The 19,141-nt window shown below is 46.8% G+C and overlaps 1 protein-coding gene across 4 annotated transcripts in view; it reads right to left on the reverse strand.

Moving 5' to 3' along the window:
* Positions 1-19,141, reverse strand: part of MPRIP (myosin phosphatase Rho interacting protein) — a 151,154-nt gene that overhangs the window by 111,988 nt on the left and 20,025 nt on the right. For all 4 annotated transcript variants that reach the window (XM_025361088.1, XM_025361089.1, XM_025361087.1 and 1 more), the window contains exons 2-3: positions 6,223-6,300; positions 3,873-3,938 (exon numbers count right to left, since the gene is read on the reverse strand). In XM_025361088.1, the coding sequence (XP_025216873.1) occupies positions 3,873-3,938; positions 6,223-6,300 (144 nt within the window). The remainder of the gene's footprint in view (positions 1-3,872; positions 3,939-6,222; positions 6,301-19,141) is intronic.

A 19,141-nucleotide genomic window follows, 5' to 3' on the forward strand; every position in this document is an offset into this window, starting at 1 on the left:
CTTTTCCTTTTTCGGGAAATTTGCCTCTCTTCCACACCCACCAGTTACAGGGTACGTGGGTGTATCGAGAAAGAAATTTCCCAAAAAAGGAAAAGCGATTCCCCAAAGTCAGTCCCATCTCAGGGCTGCCTGGAGAGGCAATGGTCAGCCTCCGGAACTGGATGAGGTCCAGCAGCCCCAGCCCCTGCAGAAGTCCCCGAGCAGAAAGGGCTTCCTGAAGCCACTGTCCCCAGATCCAGGGACTGCTGCCTTCCTCCTCCTCCTGCACGCTGTGACCTCCTGATGTCCATCTTCCTCTCCAGGTCCCAACACAGTGGGGCTGAGGTAACTGAATTTTCCCCATCCCGGTTCTCTGGAGCTCTTGGGAGGTTTTCTCCCTTCTGCTGAGTAATCCCTAAGGGTCACTACATCTGTAATCTCCCTCCGAGGAACATCCCTTATCCTATCTTCTCTCTTTTCCTACCTACCCTCTGTCTTAAGGTTTTCAAGCTGGGAGCAGAAATTATGCAGCAAGGCATTTACAAAGTTGGTAGTTCAACTCCACAAACATTTACCGAACACCTGGCTAGATTTGTGCCGCCCAAACCCCATGCTAGACAATGGGGAGAAACACCAAGAATTATCAGGGGCCCATCCACAACAACAACAACAACAACAACAACAACAAGAAGTCAGTCTAGTTGGCAAGATAACACTCAAATGAAATCAAACGGTAACACTGTATAAATGTCAGCAACAATTCGAAACAGACGGTGACTGAGTGTGGAGGGCACAGACCAGCCATAAAATGCTACAGTTTATTATGTGAGCCTGGGAGGGTCAGAGGTGGCCAGGGGCTGCTCAGAGCTGCTGCTTTTGAAGACAAATGCTGAGGTAGGGCTTGCTTTGCAACATCGTGGTCTGAGGGCACCATGCAGGGAGTGCCACCTATGTGTTCCCTGATATACACACACACACACACACACACACACACACACAAGCAGTTCTGCAGGCCCTGTGGTTTGCCTGGTGTGCAGGAGCACCCCACAGACCTCTCCAGATCAGAAACAGGCCCACCCCATTCCACGACTGGCACTGCACCATCAGCAAGCTGATTCTGCGCCATCATCCCCCTCACTCCCAGGAAATCTGACAGATGAGCCCTGCGCTGTTTAAGAGCAGAGCTAATAGCAAATCACATTTACATTTTCATTTTTAAAAATAAATAAGAATTTAAATAAACCCTTGTCAAAACTGCTCAGTTTCTTGGCCTTGACACTGTGGACATTTTGGGCTGGAGCCTTCTTTGTTCTGGGGGGGGCTGTTCAGTGGAGGAGATTCAGCAGCATCCCTGGCCTCCACCCACTAGATGCCAGCAGCAGCCCTGCCCCAGTTGTGACAATCAAGGATGACACCAGACATGGCCAGTGGCCCTGGGAGGCACGACGCTGAGGACCACTGGTCTATTTCCAGGCACTCACAAAGGAAGCTTCCAGCATGGCTTGAGTTCACCCACACATGAGCCTGCCTGAAATGGAGTTTTCCTGCTCCAGGTCTCAGGATCCTGCCAGCCTGTTTTGGGTGGGACTCTCAGCTCAGGGTGGCTGACCGTTAAACTGGAGCTCCTGGGCCACGGGCTGTCTGCTCACCTTGGGGAGTGGCTCTGAGGAACAAACCCTGATGCAGAGCACTGGGTGCTGGAGAAATCCTTCCAGCCTCTGCCTCCTCCCACCTGGCTTCTACCCAACTGCCTCCTTGCAACCTTCTCCTGTGACCTTCCAGATACAACAGGGAAACCCCTCCATGGCCTCGACTAGGCAGAGCAGTATTTACTAATGGGCTCACTGGGTCAGTCTCTCCAGCTCCCAGGTCATCTGCCAGAAAGCAGCCCATGGCCCAAAACTCCCAGCTCTGGGCCTGCCCCCATGCCCTCGCTCAGTCCAAGTTTTCCCTGGGGCTTCTTTCTTTCCCCACATCCCTGGCACAGTCCCACTTCTGCCTGAGCACTCCATGAAATAATACGCAACTCATATCCAGGTTGCTGGGAAACCAGTGTCGGTGCTCCTGGCTAGGCGGCCTCAATTATCCAGAAGCCACGCCTGGGAGGCAGCATGTGCTCTGCACTTGTGCCAGCACCAAGGCGTCCCCAGGAGCTACTCTCTTTGTGCTTGTGCAACTGAGCCAGAGGGAATAACGGATTTTGCTTGACTTTAGTTAGACCTAAAGAAAGATTTCCTGACCGAAATGATCAGTCCCCAAGGAAACAGTGCAGGGAGGCTCTGTTTTTTTGGGATGGTTCATGACCCAGCCCAGCCTGAATGTAATCCAGTGACCTCTTGAGGCTCCTCTGATACTGTTGAGTCAACTGCAGGACTTAGCCAGTCAGCCAGCCACAGGGAGGCAAGGTAAACCTCACAGCTGCAGGAGCCCAGCTGACTCCAGGGCTACTCCCTGTGTAAGGGCTAAGCCAGGAGAACAAGAAGTGTGAAGTCTATCCTCCAGGTCTGCTTTCTTGCCTCAAAGGAATGGAGTGTCCAAATGCATTGGCTCCCTGCTCCTACTTCCAGCCAAGTCCACCATTGGTGCTCACCTCTAATCCACTACCCTGGAGCACATAAGTTCCCACAGCAAAAACCCCCTATGCTCTAATCATGATGTACAAATATGCTCACCAGAAAGAATGAAAAGGAAGACAACTCTTTTTAAGAAGGAACCAGTGAGGTGACAGTTGATACAGGATTACAGTATCATCCTCTTAATTCACCCCAGAAACAAAAGTAGAAAAAGTATCACATCACAAAGGTTAGGACTGGAGTACAAACACACCCACTTCTGGTCTTTGCACATGTGAGCTGTAATGACTACCCAAAAATCCCAGGCGCCCCCCCCACCCCCTCCCGCAGTCTGGAAGGTCCCTAGAGGGCACAGTTATCTCCACTCATACTTCCAGAGTCTGTCTCGCCCCTGCAGCAAAGAAACGAACTCTGGGTAGGATAGGCAGGGGCCGCCTATTTCATAGTGAGACCAGACTTTCCAGGACAGTCCCAATTTTACAGTGCTGCACATATGTGCATACAAACATTCACCCACCAAGTGGAACTGGAAAAGGCAATCAAATCTCCCATCTTCAACCCTTTACAAAGTTTGGAATGCAGTCCTGCTTTAGATTAATTAGGAGAGACTAATCTCCTTTACAGAAAAAGTCAGGAGATAAAATGGGTAGAAAAAGAAGAGCCAGAAATTCCACCTAGTTGATTTTCAGGTTTGGCCTCTGGGGCAACAGCAGCAAACACTCATCCAGCCCAGTTAGTAGGTGGAAAACCAGGGAGGTGGGGAGCAGGAAGGAGCCTGTCTGCCTGGTTTAGTGACCAGAAGAACGCTGACCCTGTGACCAGGAGGCCTCTGAAGTCAGCTCAGAAAACTATGCCAAGCTCAAATGAGACAAGCAAAACCAATTACAGTCTCAGAACTGACAGGCAGCCCCAGGACTAGGCACGTGAGGACATGTGCAAGCCCCAGGGCCAGCCCCCGCCCCACACCCACAGGTCCACAGCCTGCAAACGTCCTCACTGTGACCCAGGACTTTGCCCCCGCTTTTCCCTAACCAGGAGTGCTCCAGCCAAGTCCACACTATTAGCCTTGAACAGAAATGACTTCCTCCCTTACTTCTTCCTCTCATTCAAGACCACAGAAGATGATGCTTCAAACCAAAGGTCTGGGTTTTTAAAGCTGTCTCCAGCAGGTGCCACAAATTCTTCAAAACATTCCACACTCCCAGACAGACACAAGTGAGAGCACACAGCTGCTGTGCTCTCACACAACAACACAAGGGCACTGTAATGGAGGGACTTGGTGAAGGCTGGGGACAGGGAGTAGGCAAAGATAACACTTACCATCTCATCCAGGGCATAGCGCAAGAGGCCGTGCTCGTAAAGGATGAAGAACCGTCGCTGCCATTTCTGCAACGGAGCACAAGGAGGGTGGTTAGGAGGATCTGGGTCCTGGCCCCAGAGCTTGGCTTCTGGAGTTCCCGTGTCTGACAAGCCCGTATCTAAGGAAGGTGGCTCCACAGATTCCACTTCTGGGGCAGGTGGCAGGAAAAGAGGGACCCGAGGTATAAGAATGTTGATTCATCAGCCAGGACTGGGCTGGGAGAAAGGCCCAAATCACATGAGTGATTGAAGCTTAACAAGAAGCTTTTTTTTTTTTTTAAACATTTGGAAGCTCCTCAGGAGCAGAAACAATGTGTGGTTACCTTTTTGTATTCCTGATGGTGCCCAGCACAGAATGCATCACATGATATGTGTCAATATTTATTTGATGAATGATCTGACATGACATGGAATAATCCAGGAATGCCAAGGCACGGATTCACCACTTCTGAAAAAAATCTGGGAAACTGCTACAAAAGGGGTTGTTCTGATGATCCACTGGCAAAGAGGAGGCACGAAAACAGCCAGGCTCCAGAATTCACTGAGGTGAAATGAGCTAATGAAAATCAAAACAGAGGAGCAGCAAGACCAGTGGAAATAACTCCAATATCCAAGGAGTGACCAAATGGCACAGAGTGTCCCCCGCTCTACTCTCCCTCCAAAAGCCAGACCACTGGGAAATGCCCACAGTGGTCAGATGCCACCAGGAGCTGAAATGAAAAGGACTATGAGGTGTATGTCTTCCTCTGTGTGGGGAGAAGGGCTTTGTCCATAATGCGAGTCTGCTGGCCCAGGTCGTGAATGACAGGCACAGCTCCCAGCCCCAAATCATCACAAGGGTCCATGACCTATTTTCAACATTTCAACAAGCCCAATCCAGCCTGGGCAGCATGCTGAAAGCCTGTCTCCACAAAAAACACAAAAATTAGCTAGGCATGGTGATGCATGCCTGTAATCCCAGCTACTCAGGAGGCTGAGGTAAGAGGATCACACAAACCTGGGAGGTCGAGACTGCACTGAATCAAGATCACGCCACTGCACTCCAGCCTGGGCGACAGAGCAAGACTCTGTCTCCAAAAAAGGAAAGGGAAAGGGAAAGGGAGGGAAAGGAGCGGTAGCACTGTAAGAAAGTTTGTGAGGAAGGAGAGTTTTGTAACAGGAGGGGAGGGGAGGGCCCAACAATACTCAAAGTTTAACTGGCAGTAAGGCCACAAGAACTGACTATAAAAGCACATCTCTCTGCTTTGGGTCAGGGTTCTCATTTATAATAATGACTCCTGTCAGAGGCTGGAAATGGCAATTGTGTACAACCTCAATATAAAATAGGAAAGGGAACTACTCCCTGGAAACTGCAGTCCAGCTGGACCAGTTATTCCTGAGTCCTCCTGTGTGGGTGGCATGAACAGGGACTCAAAGGGCCTTGCAAAGAGGCCCTGTAGAGGGCTGGTCTATGCTGGGTGTGTAGAGGAGGCCACCTGAACATGTTTCCTAGGAACATTTCCAAGGGCCTTATGTGCTGCCTTTGAAATCAAAACCCATTACAGAAGAAATCCCAAAGACCAGAGACACAATGCAAGGCCTGTGGGACCAGAATACACAGCCCAAGGTCCCTACTCCAAAGTGTAATATTCAGGGTGGGGAACGGGTGGGCAGCAGAAACTAAGAAGAGGAAAAGGACCTCCCAGGGACGGAGGGGGCTGAGTAGAAGCAATTTATAGGGTGCGAGCGGCAGCACTTTAGTTTGTGAGGAAGGAGAGTTTTGTAACTGGAGTCAAATACAGAGGGGCTTCCTGGCAGAGAAACAAACCACAGGTCAGGCCAATGGTGGTACCAGCTCTAGCGGGGCCCCGCCCTGGGCAATGTACATTTTAGTAAGAGGTAAGCCAAGGCCTCTGGGCCCCCAACCCTTCACTAGTGCTAGTGTGCTGAACCCCTGGCTCACGAGGAAGAGAGGTACTACAGGGGCGGGCCTTGGCATGGAAGGAACCGGGAGCTGCTCGGCATAACGCAAACCTTTAACCACTCTTTTGCCTCTTCCATTTGACTGTTCCCACAGTCAAGCTGACCCATAAAACAGGCAACACCCACATGAGAGCTCCTCATTCTGAAGGGAGCACTACACATAACTACATATAACTGAGACCTTTTCTGTACAACATACAAGTGCGCCAAATGGGGAAGCCCTGCTGATCCTGCCATCCCCGGATCCACTGTTCAACTCTCCATCTCCCTCTTCCACTCTCCAGTTCACCCTTAGATGAGTCCCTTCTCTGGTTCGTCCCACCCCGAGAGTTGGCTCTGATGCGCTTACCCGAGACCGGTGTACCGGGTTGTCAAAGTCAGTCCCATCTGGAGCCAGGAGCAGCCAACCGCCATAAATGGGCTTTGCCTAGAGGAGAAAAAAGAGGGCAGGTCATCAGCGGCCTTCAACCCAGAAGAGAGAACAGGTCAAGTTAACAGCAAGCACTCGCTGGAAACAGACGTTGCCTCTGCTCTGCAGAGGTCATAACGCTATTCCCACTGCAGTGCATCTGTGGCTGCTTGAGAGTCAGAGGCTGGTGGGGATTCTGCAGCATCCAGGGTGGAGAGCACACAGGCCCTGGCAGGAGTGTGAGAACCTGGAGAGTACAGGATCCCCTAAGACATGCTGTCTCCTGCAAGCTACTGATCAAGCCACCAAGATCAGGAAAAAATGACATTTTATTCAACAAATATGTAAGCGTCAATGTGTGCCAGAAGCCAGGAAATAGGACATGAACAACACAGTCAAAAAGCCTCATGCTGAAGACACAAAACAGGGCCTGAGAAGAGACTGCTTTTGTGATCAAAGCCAGCTCTGGCCAAAGAATGATCAACTGACTGGCTGTGTGGCTGCGTGCAGAAACCCTTTCAGTTCAAACTCTCCGATTTGAAAAGTGAGAGTGATGACAATTCTACCTAAACCTCATGACTCTGATGTGAGGACTGATGAGATAATGCAATCAGTAAAACCCAGCACAGGGATGTAAAACTGTGCTGCCACCTTGGAAAAGTCTGGCAGTTCCTCGGAAAGTTGAAGGCAGAGTTACCAGGGCCCAGCAATTTCACCCCTCTGTATACACACCCAAGAAAATGGAAAACAGGGGCTCAAAAACTTGCACATGAATATTCATAGCAGTATTATTCACACTTGCCAAAAGGTGGTTAACAGCCCAAATATCCACGGACAGACGAATGGATGAACAAAGTTTGATGGATCCACATAAGGGAACATTATTCAGCCAGAAAAAAGGATGAAGCACTAACATATAACACCGAGGAACCCCGAAAACATGATGCTAAGTCAAAGAAGCCAGACACAAAAGCCCACATATTACAGAATTCCACTTACACAAATGGTCTAGAATAGGCAAATCCACAGCACAGAAAGCAGATTAGCGGTTGCTAGGGACTGGAGGAAAGGAAATAAGGAGAGACAGCTAGCAGGTATGGGGTTTCTTTCGTGGGTGACTAAAATGTTCTAGAATTAGACAGTGGAGATGGTTGCACAACATTGTAAATATGCTAAAACTCACCAAACTGTATACTTTAAGAGAGTGAATCCTAAGATAGGTGAATTATATCTCAATTTAAAAAGCTGCATGAGCACAAAGAACACTGAGCAGTGTCTGCCTGTGAGGTCTCAACAAATGTGAGGCATTGCTTTATTTTACCATCCACAGAGTCCCTACTCCCCAAACCACGGGTAGGAGCTCAACACGGGGATCTAGACAGACACTCTGGCTCCATCTCCTTCCTCAGCCACACCCAGCTGGCGAGAACGCACTGGAAAAGGTACAACCAGGCCCTTTCGGAGGGAGGTAACACAAATTAAAACACAAGTTCTCTGACTGCTGCTTACACACGCAGGACCCCTCATGGGCCCTGCTGATGTGCTTTTTATTCAGTGCTCTCCAAACTAGGAGGCCCCACCACACTACCTCATTTGGTAGCTGCAGACTGTGAGTCAGAGAGGGCAGGCCACATGCCAGAGGCCACACAGCCTCCAGGCTGAACCAAGAACCCCTGTTTTCTTGGCTTCTTCTGCAGGGTCCTCAAGGTCCCCAGGAGCACTGGCTTTCCTCATGAATGGTGCAAGTGGAGCTGTGTGCCTGGGGTCGGGGGAAAGCTGCAAGGACAGCAGAGGCTTGCTTTGATACAACAGGGGATGGGTGTTGGCTGCAGACATAGTGCAGGAGGGCTAAAGGGTGTGTGGTGGAGATCCCACCTGGGAAGGCAGAAGCAAAGGCAAGGAGAGATCTGTGCTCTCTACAAACTCCAGCTGTGCCCAGCAAGCCTCCAGGTGGGCACACACGCTTGGTGTCTCCACACCTCATCCAGAAGCACACATCCTAAGCAGACCCCACCCAGAGGCCTTGCACGGGAAAGCCAGAGTTGGACAACTCCCTGTGTGTATCCGGACTCTGTGACTCCCAGCTGGGCCTCTTGCCGGCCACAAGTGCCCACCTGTGAGGTCAGAGGCCAGCCTGCCAAGCCATTCCTCCATCTCCATCTTGACTGTGCACCACCACCCTCACCTCTGGAGGCAGGGTTTGGGGTGTTGTCACATAACCAGCTACATTTACCCAACCTTTCTCTAGGAGGAACTGTGGGGAGCCGAGGGATCAGCATCTGTTCTCTCAGAACCCAAGCCCTGGTCTCAACCCAGACATCCTCAGCAAACCTCTGCTCAGGACCCCCGTGTGCATGGCCCTGGGTGCTGCACACCAGGGAGCCTGCAGCAGCCACCTTGCTGGGCTGTGACTTCCTGATACGGATCACCACAGAGGGGACTGATCCAGGTGGGCAGGTGGGGCGGACACAGAGCAGAGGGCGAGGTGCAGGGTCTCCGGGTGGAGGAGCAGGCTGAGACACAGGTGACACCTCATCCAGCATTCATCAAAGCAATTCCAGAGTGATGGAGAGCAGAGGAGTGGCTGCCTGGGGCTGGGGGAGGCGGAAGGATGGGGGTGACAGCCAAGGGGTGCAGGGTTTCTTTTGGGGATGATGAAATGTTCTAAAAGTGACTGTGATGATGGCTGCACATTTGTGGGAATATCCTAAAAATCATAGAACTGTATCATTTAAATGGGTTAAATGCATGATGTGTGAATTTCATCTTAACAAAACTGTTTTAAAAAGCCCTGAAGAAGGTAAGGACTCCATAGATACACGGGGAGATCTGGGGTGGAGAGGACTCTCCGGGCAGGGGTGCAGCTGACACACAGGTGCAGAGGCAGGAATGACGGAGCCATGGGGTCACAAGGAGCCATCTGTAATTACTGAGAGCTCACTCCTCAAGCCCAGGGAGCCAGGGACAGGACCTGGCCAGCTATACCACCGCCACTCTTCCCTCTCACAGCCAGCCACATGGGCTGCGCAGCCTCTCCCAGCCTCCTCAGCTTCCCAAAACCTGGCCTTCTCTACCATCCCTCAGGGCTTCCTTGAAATGTCCCTTCCTCAAGGGGACAGTCCTGACCCTCCCCCTCAGTCTCTAATGACTCACTTCTGCCATTACCGTCATTGCATATCACAGAACTAATTTCTACCTACCATTTCATTATGTATGTAATTACATTGCTATGACATGACTTGCCCCCCACCCCTACCCCAGAACCTTCACTCCAGGAAGGCAGGAATGGGGTCTGCCTGGCCCTGGCTGTGTCCTTGATCCTGAGGTAGGTGTGCAGAGGGAGTAGAGGTGAGTGCCCGCTGGCCTAAGCCAGCAGTGGGTGCGTGGTGCCCTCTCTGAGCTTCCTTCTCCTTACATAACCTAGGTCCTGACTCAGACAACCTGTTCTCATCCCCCAGGCGTGGGAAAGGCCTCCCAGGAAGAGCTGCTGCTCCTGTATGTCTCAGACTATCTAAAAATGCTGCATCCTCCCCCACACAGCAGACCACAGTGTCTGCAAGTGCAGAAGTGCCCACGGGCAGAGGCTCCCACGCACGCCCACCTGCTCCTGGGGCAGCGCCTCTAAAAGGCCCTAAGGTATTCTCTTCCAGAGAGCCCTGTAATAATCCGAAACTGGGACACTAAAACAAAACAAACAGCCCAAAAGACAGCGGGCAGGAGGGAGTGTGCTCTGGAAACACTGAGTGGGTAGGCTTAGCTTTGCTGCTTTCTGGTTGAGCTGGTGGGCCCTTTGGAGGGAGGCAGGAGAAGCAGGTATCTGTTGTTGACATGGGGGATCTGAGCTGGGCTGTAAGGACCCAAAGGATGGGGTCCGAGTCCTGTTTCAAGCAGCTCTGCACACAGGGCCCCTTTCTATGCAGGTCTTCCCAGAGGATGCATGTGGCTCTGGATCCCATATAAAAGTGACCACATGAGAGACTCCCCCGAGCTACCTCCTCTCCAATTAAACTCGGCCTTCACTCATGACCCACACAAGTTGGAGGCTCCACTTCTGGTTGGCCTCTAGGAAGAGACTGCTGGTGGTCTGGGTGTGCCTTCAACCTGAAGCTCTTTCAAAAACAGTGCCTTGAAACTTCTGTTTCCTGGACGATGGGGTAGATGTAGATTTCCCTATTCCTCCTGCTAAGTACAACCAAAAACCTGGGGCCATCACGTACAAGACAAACACAAGAAGACTCTGAAAGGTGGAGAAAAAAAGGCAGGTGGGCCAAGGACCCAGGACCCAAGGAGGGACACTGTGGCGACTCTCCCAGACTTTCTTTTTGTCTCACTATCCCAGAGTGGGTAGAGAACTGGCAACCTGAAAATGCCAATGGGCACACAACCAAAAGAACCAACAAAAAGCTACTTTCCATAGCTGAAGAAACCAGAAAGGAGCAGACCAGCAAGACAGAAAACTCTTAGACAAGAATTGCCCTACTCTGGCCAAAAGCTACAGGAAAGCCAGCATGCCACCCCCAAGCGAGCAAAGGTTAGACTTCCACCCTTACGAGGTGCCCCACATCCCGGCCAGGGTGGCGCGAGAAGACACAAGGGCCTTACATCCCACCAACAGCAATGAGGACCCTTCCTGCTCCGTGCTAGTGTGTGTCAGAGGGTGCCCAGTGGAGGGTCAGGGTTTTTCACCACTGCCCAGCGGGAAGGCAACCCATGACGAGGAGCCTCCCAGTTCAGGCATCAGTGGAGGCCGAGGGGTGGACTTCTGTCTCCATCTGAGTAACTAGGTGGTCATGGTGACTCCCTTCCCCCACGGAAGCACTGTCAGAAAAACCCACTGAAATAGAAAGTTCAAATGAGACCCAGAGTCACCCAACAGAATACAAAAACGCTTCATTTCCACCAAAAATTATCATCATACCAAGAACCAGGAAGGTCACAAACTGAATTAACAAAGACAACCAAGAAATGCCAACACCAAGATGACAGCCATGCTAGAATTATCCCACATTTAAAGATTTTAAAGCACCCATGATAAAATGCTTCAACAATAAATTATGAGCACACTTGAATCAAAGGGAAAGACAGCAAAGAAATACAAGCTGTAAGAACCAAACAAAAATCCTGAACTTGACAAATATGGTAACTGAAATAAAAGCTCCTGGGTGGGCTCGAGAGCAGAAGGATTGGGGGCAAGGAAAGAATCAGTGAACTGGAACACAGAACAACAGAAATCATCCCATCTAACAACAGAGGAAAAACAGACAGGAAAAAATGAATAAATAAAAGGGAACTGTGGAACTGTAACAAGAAGTCTAACATTCATGTCATCAGAGTCCGCAGGATAGAACGGAGGGTGAAGCAGAAAAAGGGCTCAAAGAATGGCTAGAAACCTCCCAAATTTGGCAAAAGTGGCAACCTACACCTTCAAGAAGTTTAGTGAACATCAAAGGATAAACCCAAAGAAATCCAGACCAAGATATATAATAATTAAACTAAAGAAAAACCTGAAAGACAAAGACAGACAAAGACAAAGAAAAAAATCTCAAAAACAGCCAGAAAAAAATAAGACCTTATAGTTTCGAGAAAACTAAGCAGAATGACAACAGATTTCTTATCAGGAACCATGGAGACCAGAAGGAAGTGGCACACTACTTTTCTGATGCTGAAAGAAAACAACTGTCAACCTAGAATCCTATAACCAGTAAAAATATCCTTCAGGAATGAAAGGGAAATCCAGACCTTCTCAGATGAAGGAAAACTAAGAGAATTTCTTTGCTGACTTACCCCTAGCAAAATGGCCAAAGGAAGTTCTCTAAACAAAAAAGGAATCATAGAAGAAGGAATCCTGGAACATCTGAAAGGAAGCAAGAACACAATAAAAAAGCAGAGGAGGGGGTAAGTAATTAGGCTTTCCTTCTCTTGAGTTCTCTAATTGTTTCATGACTAAAGCAAAAACTGTCTAATGTGGTTCTAAATGTATCTAAGGGAAACACTTAAGACAATTATACAAGGAAAAGGTAAAGGAGTGGACAGATAGGTACTCTCTCAAACTGGTAAAACGACACCACCAAGAGATTGTGACAAGTTATGTCTATGTAAAGTCATATCTTATTATAACCACTAAAAAATATATACAAAGAGATATACTTAAAAACTATTTATATTTTGATATATAAATCAAAATACAATTCTAAAGAAAATGTTCAAGTAACCCAAAGGAAGCAGGAAAAAACAAAACAGAAATAATAACCAGACACACATTAACTATGCTCTAAGTTATCCGTAAATATTTTAAATGTATATGATCTAAATACACCAATTAAAAGATTGATAGATTTTTTTAAATAATTCAACTGTACACTGTCTACAAAAAACTCACCGCAAATATAATGATGACAGTCAGGTTGAAAAGAAAAAACTAAAAATGATACATCCTGAAAATATTAATCTAAGGAGAGCAAAGTTGTTATATTATCAGATAAATTATATTTCAGCACAAAGAAAATGACTAGAAACCAAGAATATTACATAATGAAAGGGTCAATTCACTGAGACATAGTGAACCTAAATGTTCATGCACCTTTAAACATCAGAGTGCAAAATAACGTGAAGCTAAAACTAATAGAACTAAAAGGAAAAATAAATCCACAAATATTGTTGGAGACTTCAACATTCCTCTTAATAACACAACTAAAGCAGTACTAGAAGGGAACTAATGTAACCACGATGCTCACATTAGGAAAGAGGAAAGGTCTCAAATCAATAATCTAAGCTATCTCAAGAACCTAGAAAAATAAGTACAAAATATACCAAAATCAAGAAAAAGGAGGAAATAATAAAGATAAAAGTAGAAATCGGGCTGGGCGCGGTGGCTCACGCCTGTAATCCCAGCACTATGGGAGGCCGAGGTGGGTGGATCACGAGGTCAGGAGTTCAAGACCAGCCTGACCAACACAGTGAAACGCCATCTCTACTAAAAATACAAAAATTAGCTGGGTGTGGTGGCGTGCGCCTGTAGTCCCAGCTACTCGGGAGGCTGAGACAGGAGAATTGCTTGAACCTGGGAGGTGGAGGTTGCAGTGAGCTGAGATTGCAACACTGCACTCCAGCTTGGACAACAGAGCGAGACATCTCAAAAAAAAAAAAAAAAAGATAAACGTAGAAATCAATGAAATTGAAACAAAAAAAATCAGTGAAACAAAGAGCTGGTTCTTTGAATAGACTGATAAAATTGATCAACTTCAGCCAAGCATAGTGGCTCACACCTGTAATTCCAGCACTTTGGGAGGCTGAGGGGCGGATTACCTGAGGTCGGGAGTTCGAGACCAGCCTGACCAACATGGAGAAACCCTATCTCTACTAAAAATACAAAATTAGCTGGGCGTGGTGGCACATGCCTGTAATCCCAGCTACTCGGGAGGCTGAGGCAGTAGAATCGCTTGAACCTGGGAGGCAGAGGTTGCAGTGAGCCGAGATCACTCCATTGCACTCCAGCCTGGGCAACAAGAGCGAAACTCTGTCTCAAAAAAAAAAAAAAAAAAAAGACAAATTCCAAGACCAAAAAAGAAAAAAAAACACATAAACACATAATGGCACAAATTATTATCAGAAATAAAACAGGGATAGCATTACAGATTCTGCAGACATCAAAAGGATAATGAAGAATACTAACACAATTCTACAAACATTAACTTGACAACATATAGGAAATGGACCCATTTCTCTAAAAAACACATAATTTAAATGATTGTGTAACTATTAAGGAAACTGAATATGTAATTCCATAACTCACAAAAAAGAAATCTCCGAGCCCAGATGATTTTACTGGAGATTTCTACCAAGTGTTTAAGGAACTAACAGTAATTCTATATAATCTTTAAAAAAAAAAAAAAAACAACAACAACAGAAGAAACACTTTCCATTTCATTTTATGAAGCTAGTGTTACCCTGACACCAAAACCAAAAAAACTACATGACAAAACCCCAACATTTTTTAAAAATGAAAGAATGAACTATGGACTAATATCCCTCATTAATATATAGTAGTTCACCCCTACTCCATCCACAGTTCCACGGTTTCCCTTACCCACGGTCAACCGCAGCCTGAAAACATTAAATGGAAAATTCCTGAAATAATTTGCAGGTTTTAAACTGCATGCTATTCTGAGTAGTGTGATGAAATCTTGCATCGTCGTGCTCCATCCTCCTGGGATGTGGATCCTCCCCTTTGTCCAGCGCATCCATGCTGTATACTCCACCTGCCCCTTAGTCACCTAGTAGCCATCAGTTATCAGATGGACTGTGGTGGTGTTGCAGTGCTTGTGCATCCAGCTAGCATTATACCTAATGCCCCCAAAGCACAAGAGTAGTGATGACAGCAATTTGGATATCCCAAAGAGAAGCCATAAAGTGCTTCCCTTAAGTGAAATGGTAAAAGTTTTCAATTTAAGAAAAAAAAAAAATCATATGCTGAGGTTATTAAGATGCACAGTAAGAATAAATCCTCCATCGCTGAAATTGAGAAGGAAAAGGAAATTCATGCTAGTTTTTCTATCATACCTCGAACTGCAAATGTTACAGCCCTTGTGTGTGATAAAGTACCTAGTTAAGATAGAAAAAGTATTTATGGCTGGGTGTGGTGGCTTACACCTGTAATTCCAGCATTTGGGAGGCTGAAGCAGGAGGATGGTATGAAGCCAGGAGTTTGAGGCCAGCCTGGGAATTGCAAGACCCTGTTTCTACCAAAAAAAAAAAAAAAAATTATATATATATATAAATAGCTAGGTGTGGTGGTAAATGCTGGCAGAGGCCCAGCTACTTGGAAGGCTGAGGCATGAGGATCACCTGAGCCCAGGAATTCGAGGCTGCAGTGAGCTATGCTTGCACCACTACACTCTGGCCTGGGCAACAGGGCAAGACCCTGTTTCAAAAAAAAAAGATGAAAAAAGTACTGGTGGGTTTGATACGAAGGGGTATGTAGGTTGTTTCCAATCAGAAATGTGTTCCGACTGACAGCAATCAGGTTCAGTACCATCTGTGGTTTGAGGAATCCACTGGGGCTGTTGGAATGTATCTCTTGCAGATAAAGGGGGACTGCTATAGATGCAGAAATCAACAAAATATTAGCAAACAGAATTCAGCAATATATTTAAAGAATTATACACCATGACCAAGGGGATTTATTCCAGTGAAGCTGGTTTAATATTCAAACACCAACCAATGTAATCCAATCCACCAAATTAATGCTCTACAGAAGAAAAGCCACATGGTCCTATCAACTGATGCAGAAAAAGCATTTGACAAAATCCAACATCCATTCATAATTATTTTTAAAACCTCTCAGAAAGTAGGAATAGAGGTGAACTTGCTCAACTTCATAAAAGCATCTCTAAAAAAACCTCCAGCTAGCATTATACATAATGGGGAAATGCTCATTGCTTTCCCTCTAATATCAGGAACTAGGCAATGATGGCCATCTCAGAATTCTTATTCAACATAGTGTGGGAATTTCTAGCTAGTGCAATAAGGCAGGAAAAGGAAATAAAAGGCATACAGATTAAAATTGAAGGAATAAAATCTTCACAGATGACATAGCTGTCTGCATAGAAAATCTCAGATTCTACAAAAAACTCCTAGAACTAGTGAGTTCAACAAAGTTGCAGGATACAAGATCAGCATACAAAAATCAACTGTATCTCTATATGCTAGCAATGTACACACGGACACCGAAATTAAAATACAATACCACGTAAAATTGCTTTAGAAAAGAAAGAAATTCTTAGGTGTATATACAACACAATATGTACAGGAACTGCTGAACACTATACAACACTGATGAGAGAAATCAAAGAAGATCTAAATAAGAGAGACATAATGTATTCATGGACTGGAAGATTCTAAGATATCAATTCTCATCCAATTGATATTCAGTTTAACACAATTCCCATCAAAATCCCAGCAAGATTTTTTGTAGATATGGACAAGATTATTCTAAAATTTACATGTAAATGCAAATGAACTAGAATATTTTTAATTAAAACAAATAAAGAGGGTATAATCTATTTACCCAATTACAAGACTTACTATATATCCACAGCAATGAAGATTGTGTGGTATTAGTGGAAAGTCAGACACATGGATCAATGGAACAGAAGCTAGCAATAAACCAACACAAATATGCCCAATTTTGACAAAGGTGCAGAAAGAATTCAATGGAGGAAAGACAGTCTTTCAACAAATGGTGCTAGAGTGACCGTTCATCCACAGGCAAAAAAAAAAAAAAAGAAAAAAAAGAAAAGAAAAGAAAAAAAAATTACCTCAAGCCAATACAGAAGGTAATGTTATACAAAAAAAAAAAAGACAAAATGAAACAAATTTAAATGTATAAACTGGACTTCATTAAAATTAAAAACTTTTGCTCTGCACAAAGTCCTGCTAAGGAAGATGAAAAGATAAGCCACAAAGTAGGATAAAATATTTTGCAAGCGTCCTTTTGCAAAGGACTAGTATCTAGACTGTACACTAGTATTTAGACTACATAAAGACCCTCAAACTCAATAGTGAAAACACAAAACAATCCAATTAGAGTAAGAGCAAAAGACACGAGAAGACTTTCTACAGAAGATAAATAGCATGAAGAGGTAGGTGTTCAATACCAAAAGCTACAGGGGAAATGCAAATTAAAACCACATGAGATGTTACCATACTCCTATCGGAATGGCTAGAAAAACAAATGGTGACAACATCAAATGCTGGCAAGGTCACAAAGTAAGTATATCTATCACTCATATACTGCTGGTGTGAATCAGTTTGGCAGTTTTTTAAAAAACTAAACATGCAACTACCATACAACCTAGGAACTGCACTCCTGGATATTCATTCCAGAGAATGAAAACATACACTCACACACAAACTACATATGAATGGTTACAGCAGCTTTGTTTGTAACAGCCCAAAACTGGAAACAACCTAGGTGTCCCCTCATACCACGGAATGTAAGTCAGCAATGAAAAGCAAACTACTGATCCAAACAACAACCTGGATGAATCACCAGAGAATTCTGAGTGAAAAAAGCCAATCTCAAAGGTTAGGGTTAGGGTTGTATGATTCTCTTCACATAACATTCTTGAAATGTCAGATTTATGGAAATGGAGAAGGATTCCTGGGTGGCTGGGCTTGGGTTGATGGGAGGAGAAGGCGATGGAGACACTGGGTACTTTCTGCATTGTAGTCAGTATCCCAGCTGTGATGCCATACCACAGTGTTGCAGAAGGTCACCATCGGAGGACCTGGGCAAAGGGGTACATGGGATCTCTGTTAGGAGAAACACGATTATCTCAACATAAGTAGTTTAATAAAAAAGGAAAAATAGTGGCACGCACCTGTAGTCCCAGCTACTTGGGAGGCTGAGGCAGGAGAATCGCTTCAACCCAGGAGGCGGAGGTTGCAGTGAGCTGAGATCGTGCCACTGCACTCCAGCCTGGGCAACAGAGCTAGACTCCGTCTCAAAAAAAAAAAAAAGAAAGAAAAAGAAAAACAAAACTCAGCCACTGTGGCCTCTGCAGTCAGTCCTCAGGGGTCTATGGTGGATGGCCACAGGCCTCCTCCAGTGACGTCTGTCTGCCATGGCCCTGAGCTGCACCGCGTATGCTCTGCTGGCCTCTCCAGCTACTTCCCTGGAGGTCACGCACATCCCCTCTCTCAGGGGTTCTTCTGTCCCTTCCTCTCACAACCCTCCCCAGGCAAATCTGGGATGCATGCCAGGATGAACCCAACTGTCTCAACTCTGGGTTGCCCAACTGCCCCAAGCAGGCAGCCAGGAGCAAGGGATGGAGAAACATCTCAGCCTGCTATACCTGGTGTTGTCAAGCTGCCAACACTGATGCTTCCCAGACGTGCACAGGTCTCTGGACACAGCCATCCCATCACAACCAGCCCACACAACATGCTTGGCTCTCACTCCACGTGGCCTGTCTGTGGCTCCAAGAGGAGGAGGGAACAGTCGGTGACAAGATCTCTAACAGTGGTTAACCCAGGTTTCCTGTCCCCTTGGACTCACCTGCCCTTAGACTGCAGTGGGCGAGGAGAAAGGTAGTCAGACACGTTGAACAATCTGGCACCAAAGAGGGCAGGCCTCAAACAGTCGATGCAGACAGGTGAGTCTCACCCTTCTCACCCCATCACGTCCTGCCACCTCTCACCTCCCATACACAAACATCTTCTACTCCATGGAATAAGGATACACTGCCCCATACACAGACCCCTCAAAATCCCACACCTCCTTCAAGAACACTAACCGGCCCCAAGGCCACATGTATTCCTTCTCTCTCACACCACCACATCTCCTCGCTGGGGACAAGAATCCTGCCTCATCCAGTGAAGCACCCAGTACAAAGCTGGGCTTCAATGACCAAATAAAAAAAACACGTGAACAAGTCTACGGGTATACTTATTAGTCCTGGGCGAGCCAGGCTGCAGCTCTGCCTCCCACACCCCAGCTCCCAGGTCACTAGGACAACGCTGGTCAGCACCCAGCAGTGATGGACCATCAGCACTGAGACACAAGTAGACACGAGCCAGGGCCTGCCCCCCAACACAGCTAAATCCAACTTGTACTTCTCCTTTCTTGAGTCCAAGTCTCCAGTTGTGCCACTGTGTGCACTATGCCACCAAGGATAAGAGACAGGGTGTGGACAAAGCTGGCACTCAGACAGCAGCACATGGCCCCATGCAAGAGCCATGGTGCTTCCACACTCCTGATACAGTGAGCCCACGTCCAGAGCCTGGGCCTGAAGAACTCACACAAGAGAGAAGCAAACAGTCTCATTCCTGATGTGGGAAGAGCTCAACACCCAACAGA

Source organism: Theropithecus gelada, chromosome 16, assembly GCF_003255815.1.
Source record: "Theropithecus gelada isolate Dixy chromosome 16, Tgel_1.0, whole genome shotgun sequence".
In the NCBI taxonomy this organism is placed as follows: domain Eukaryota; kingdom Metazoa; phylum Chordata; class Mammalia; order Primates; family Cercopithecidae; genus Theropithecus; species Theropithecus gelada.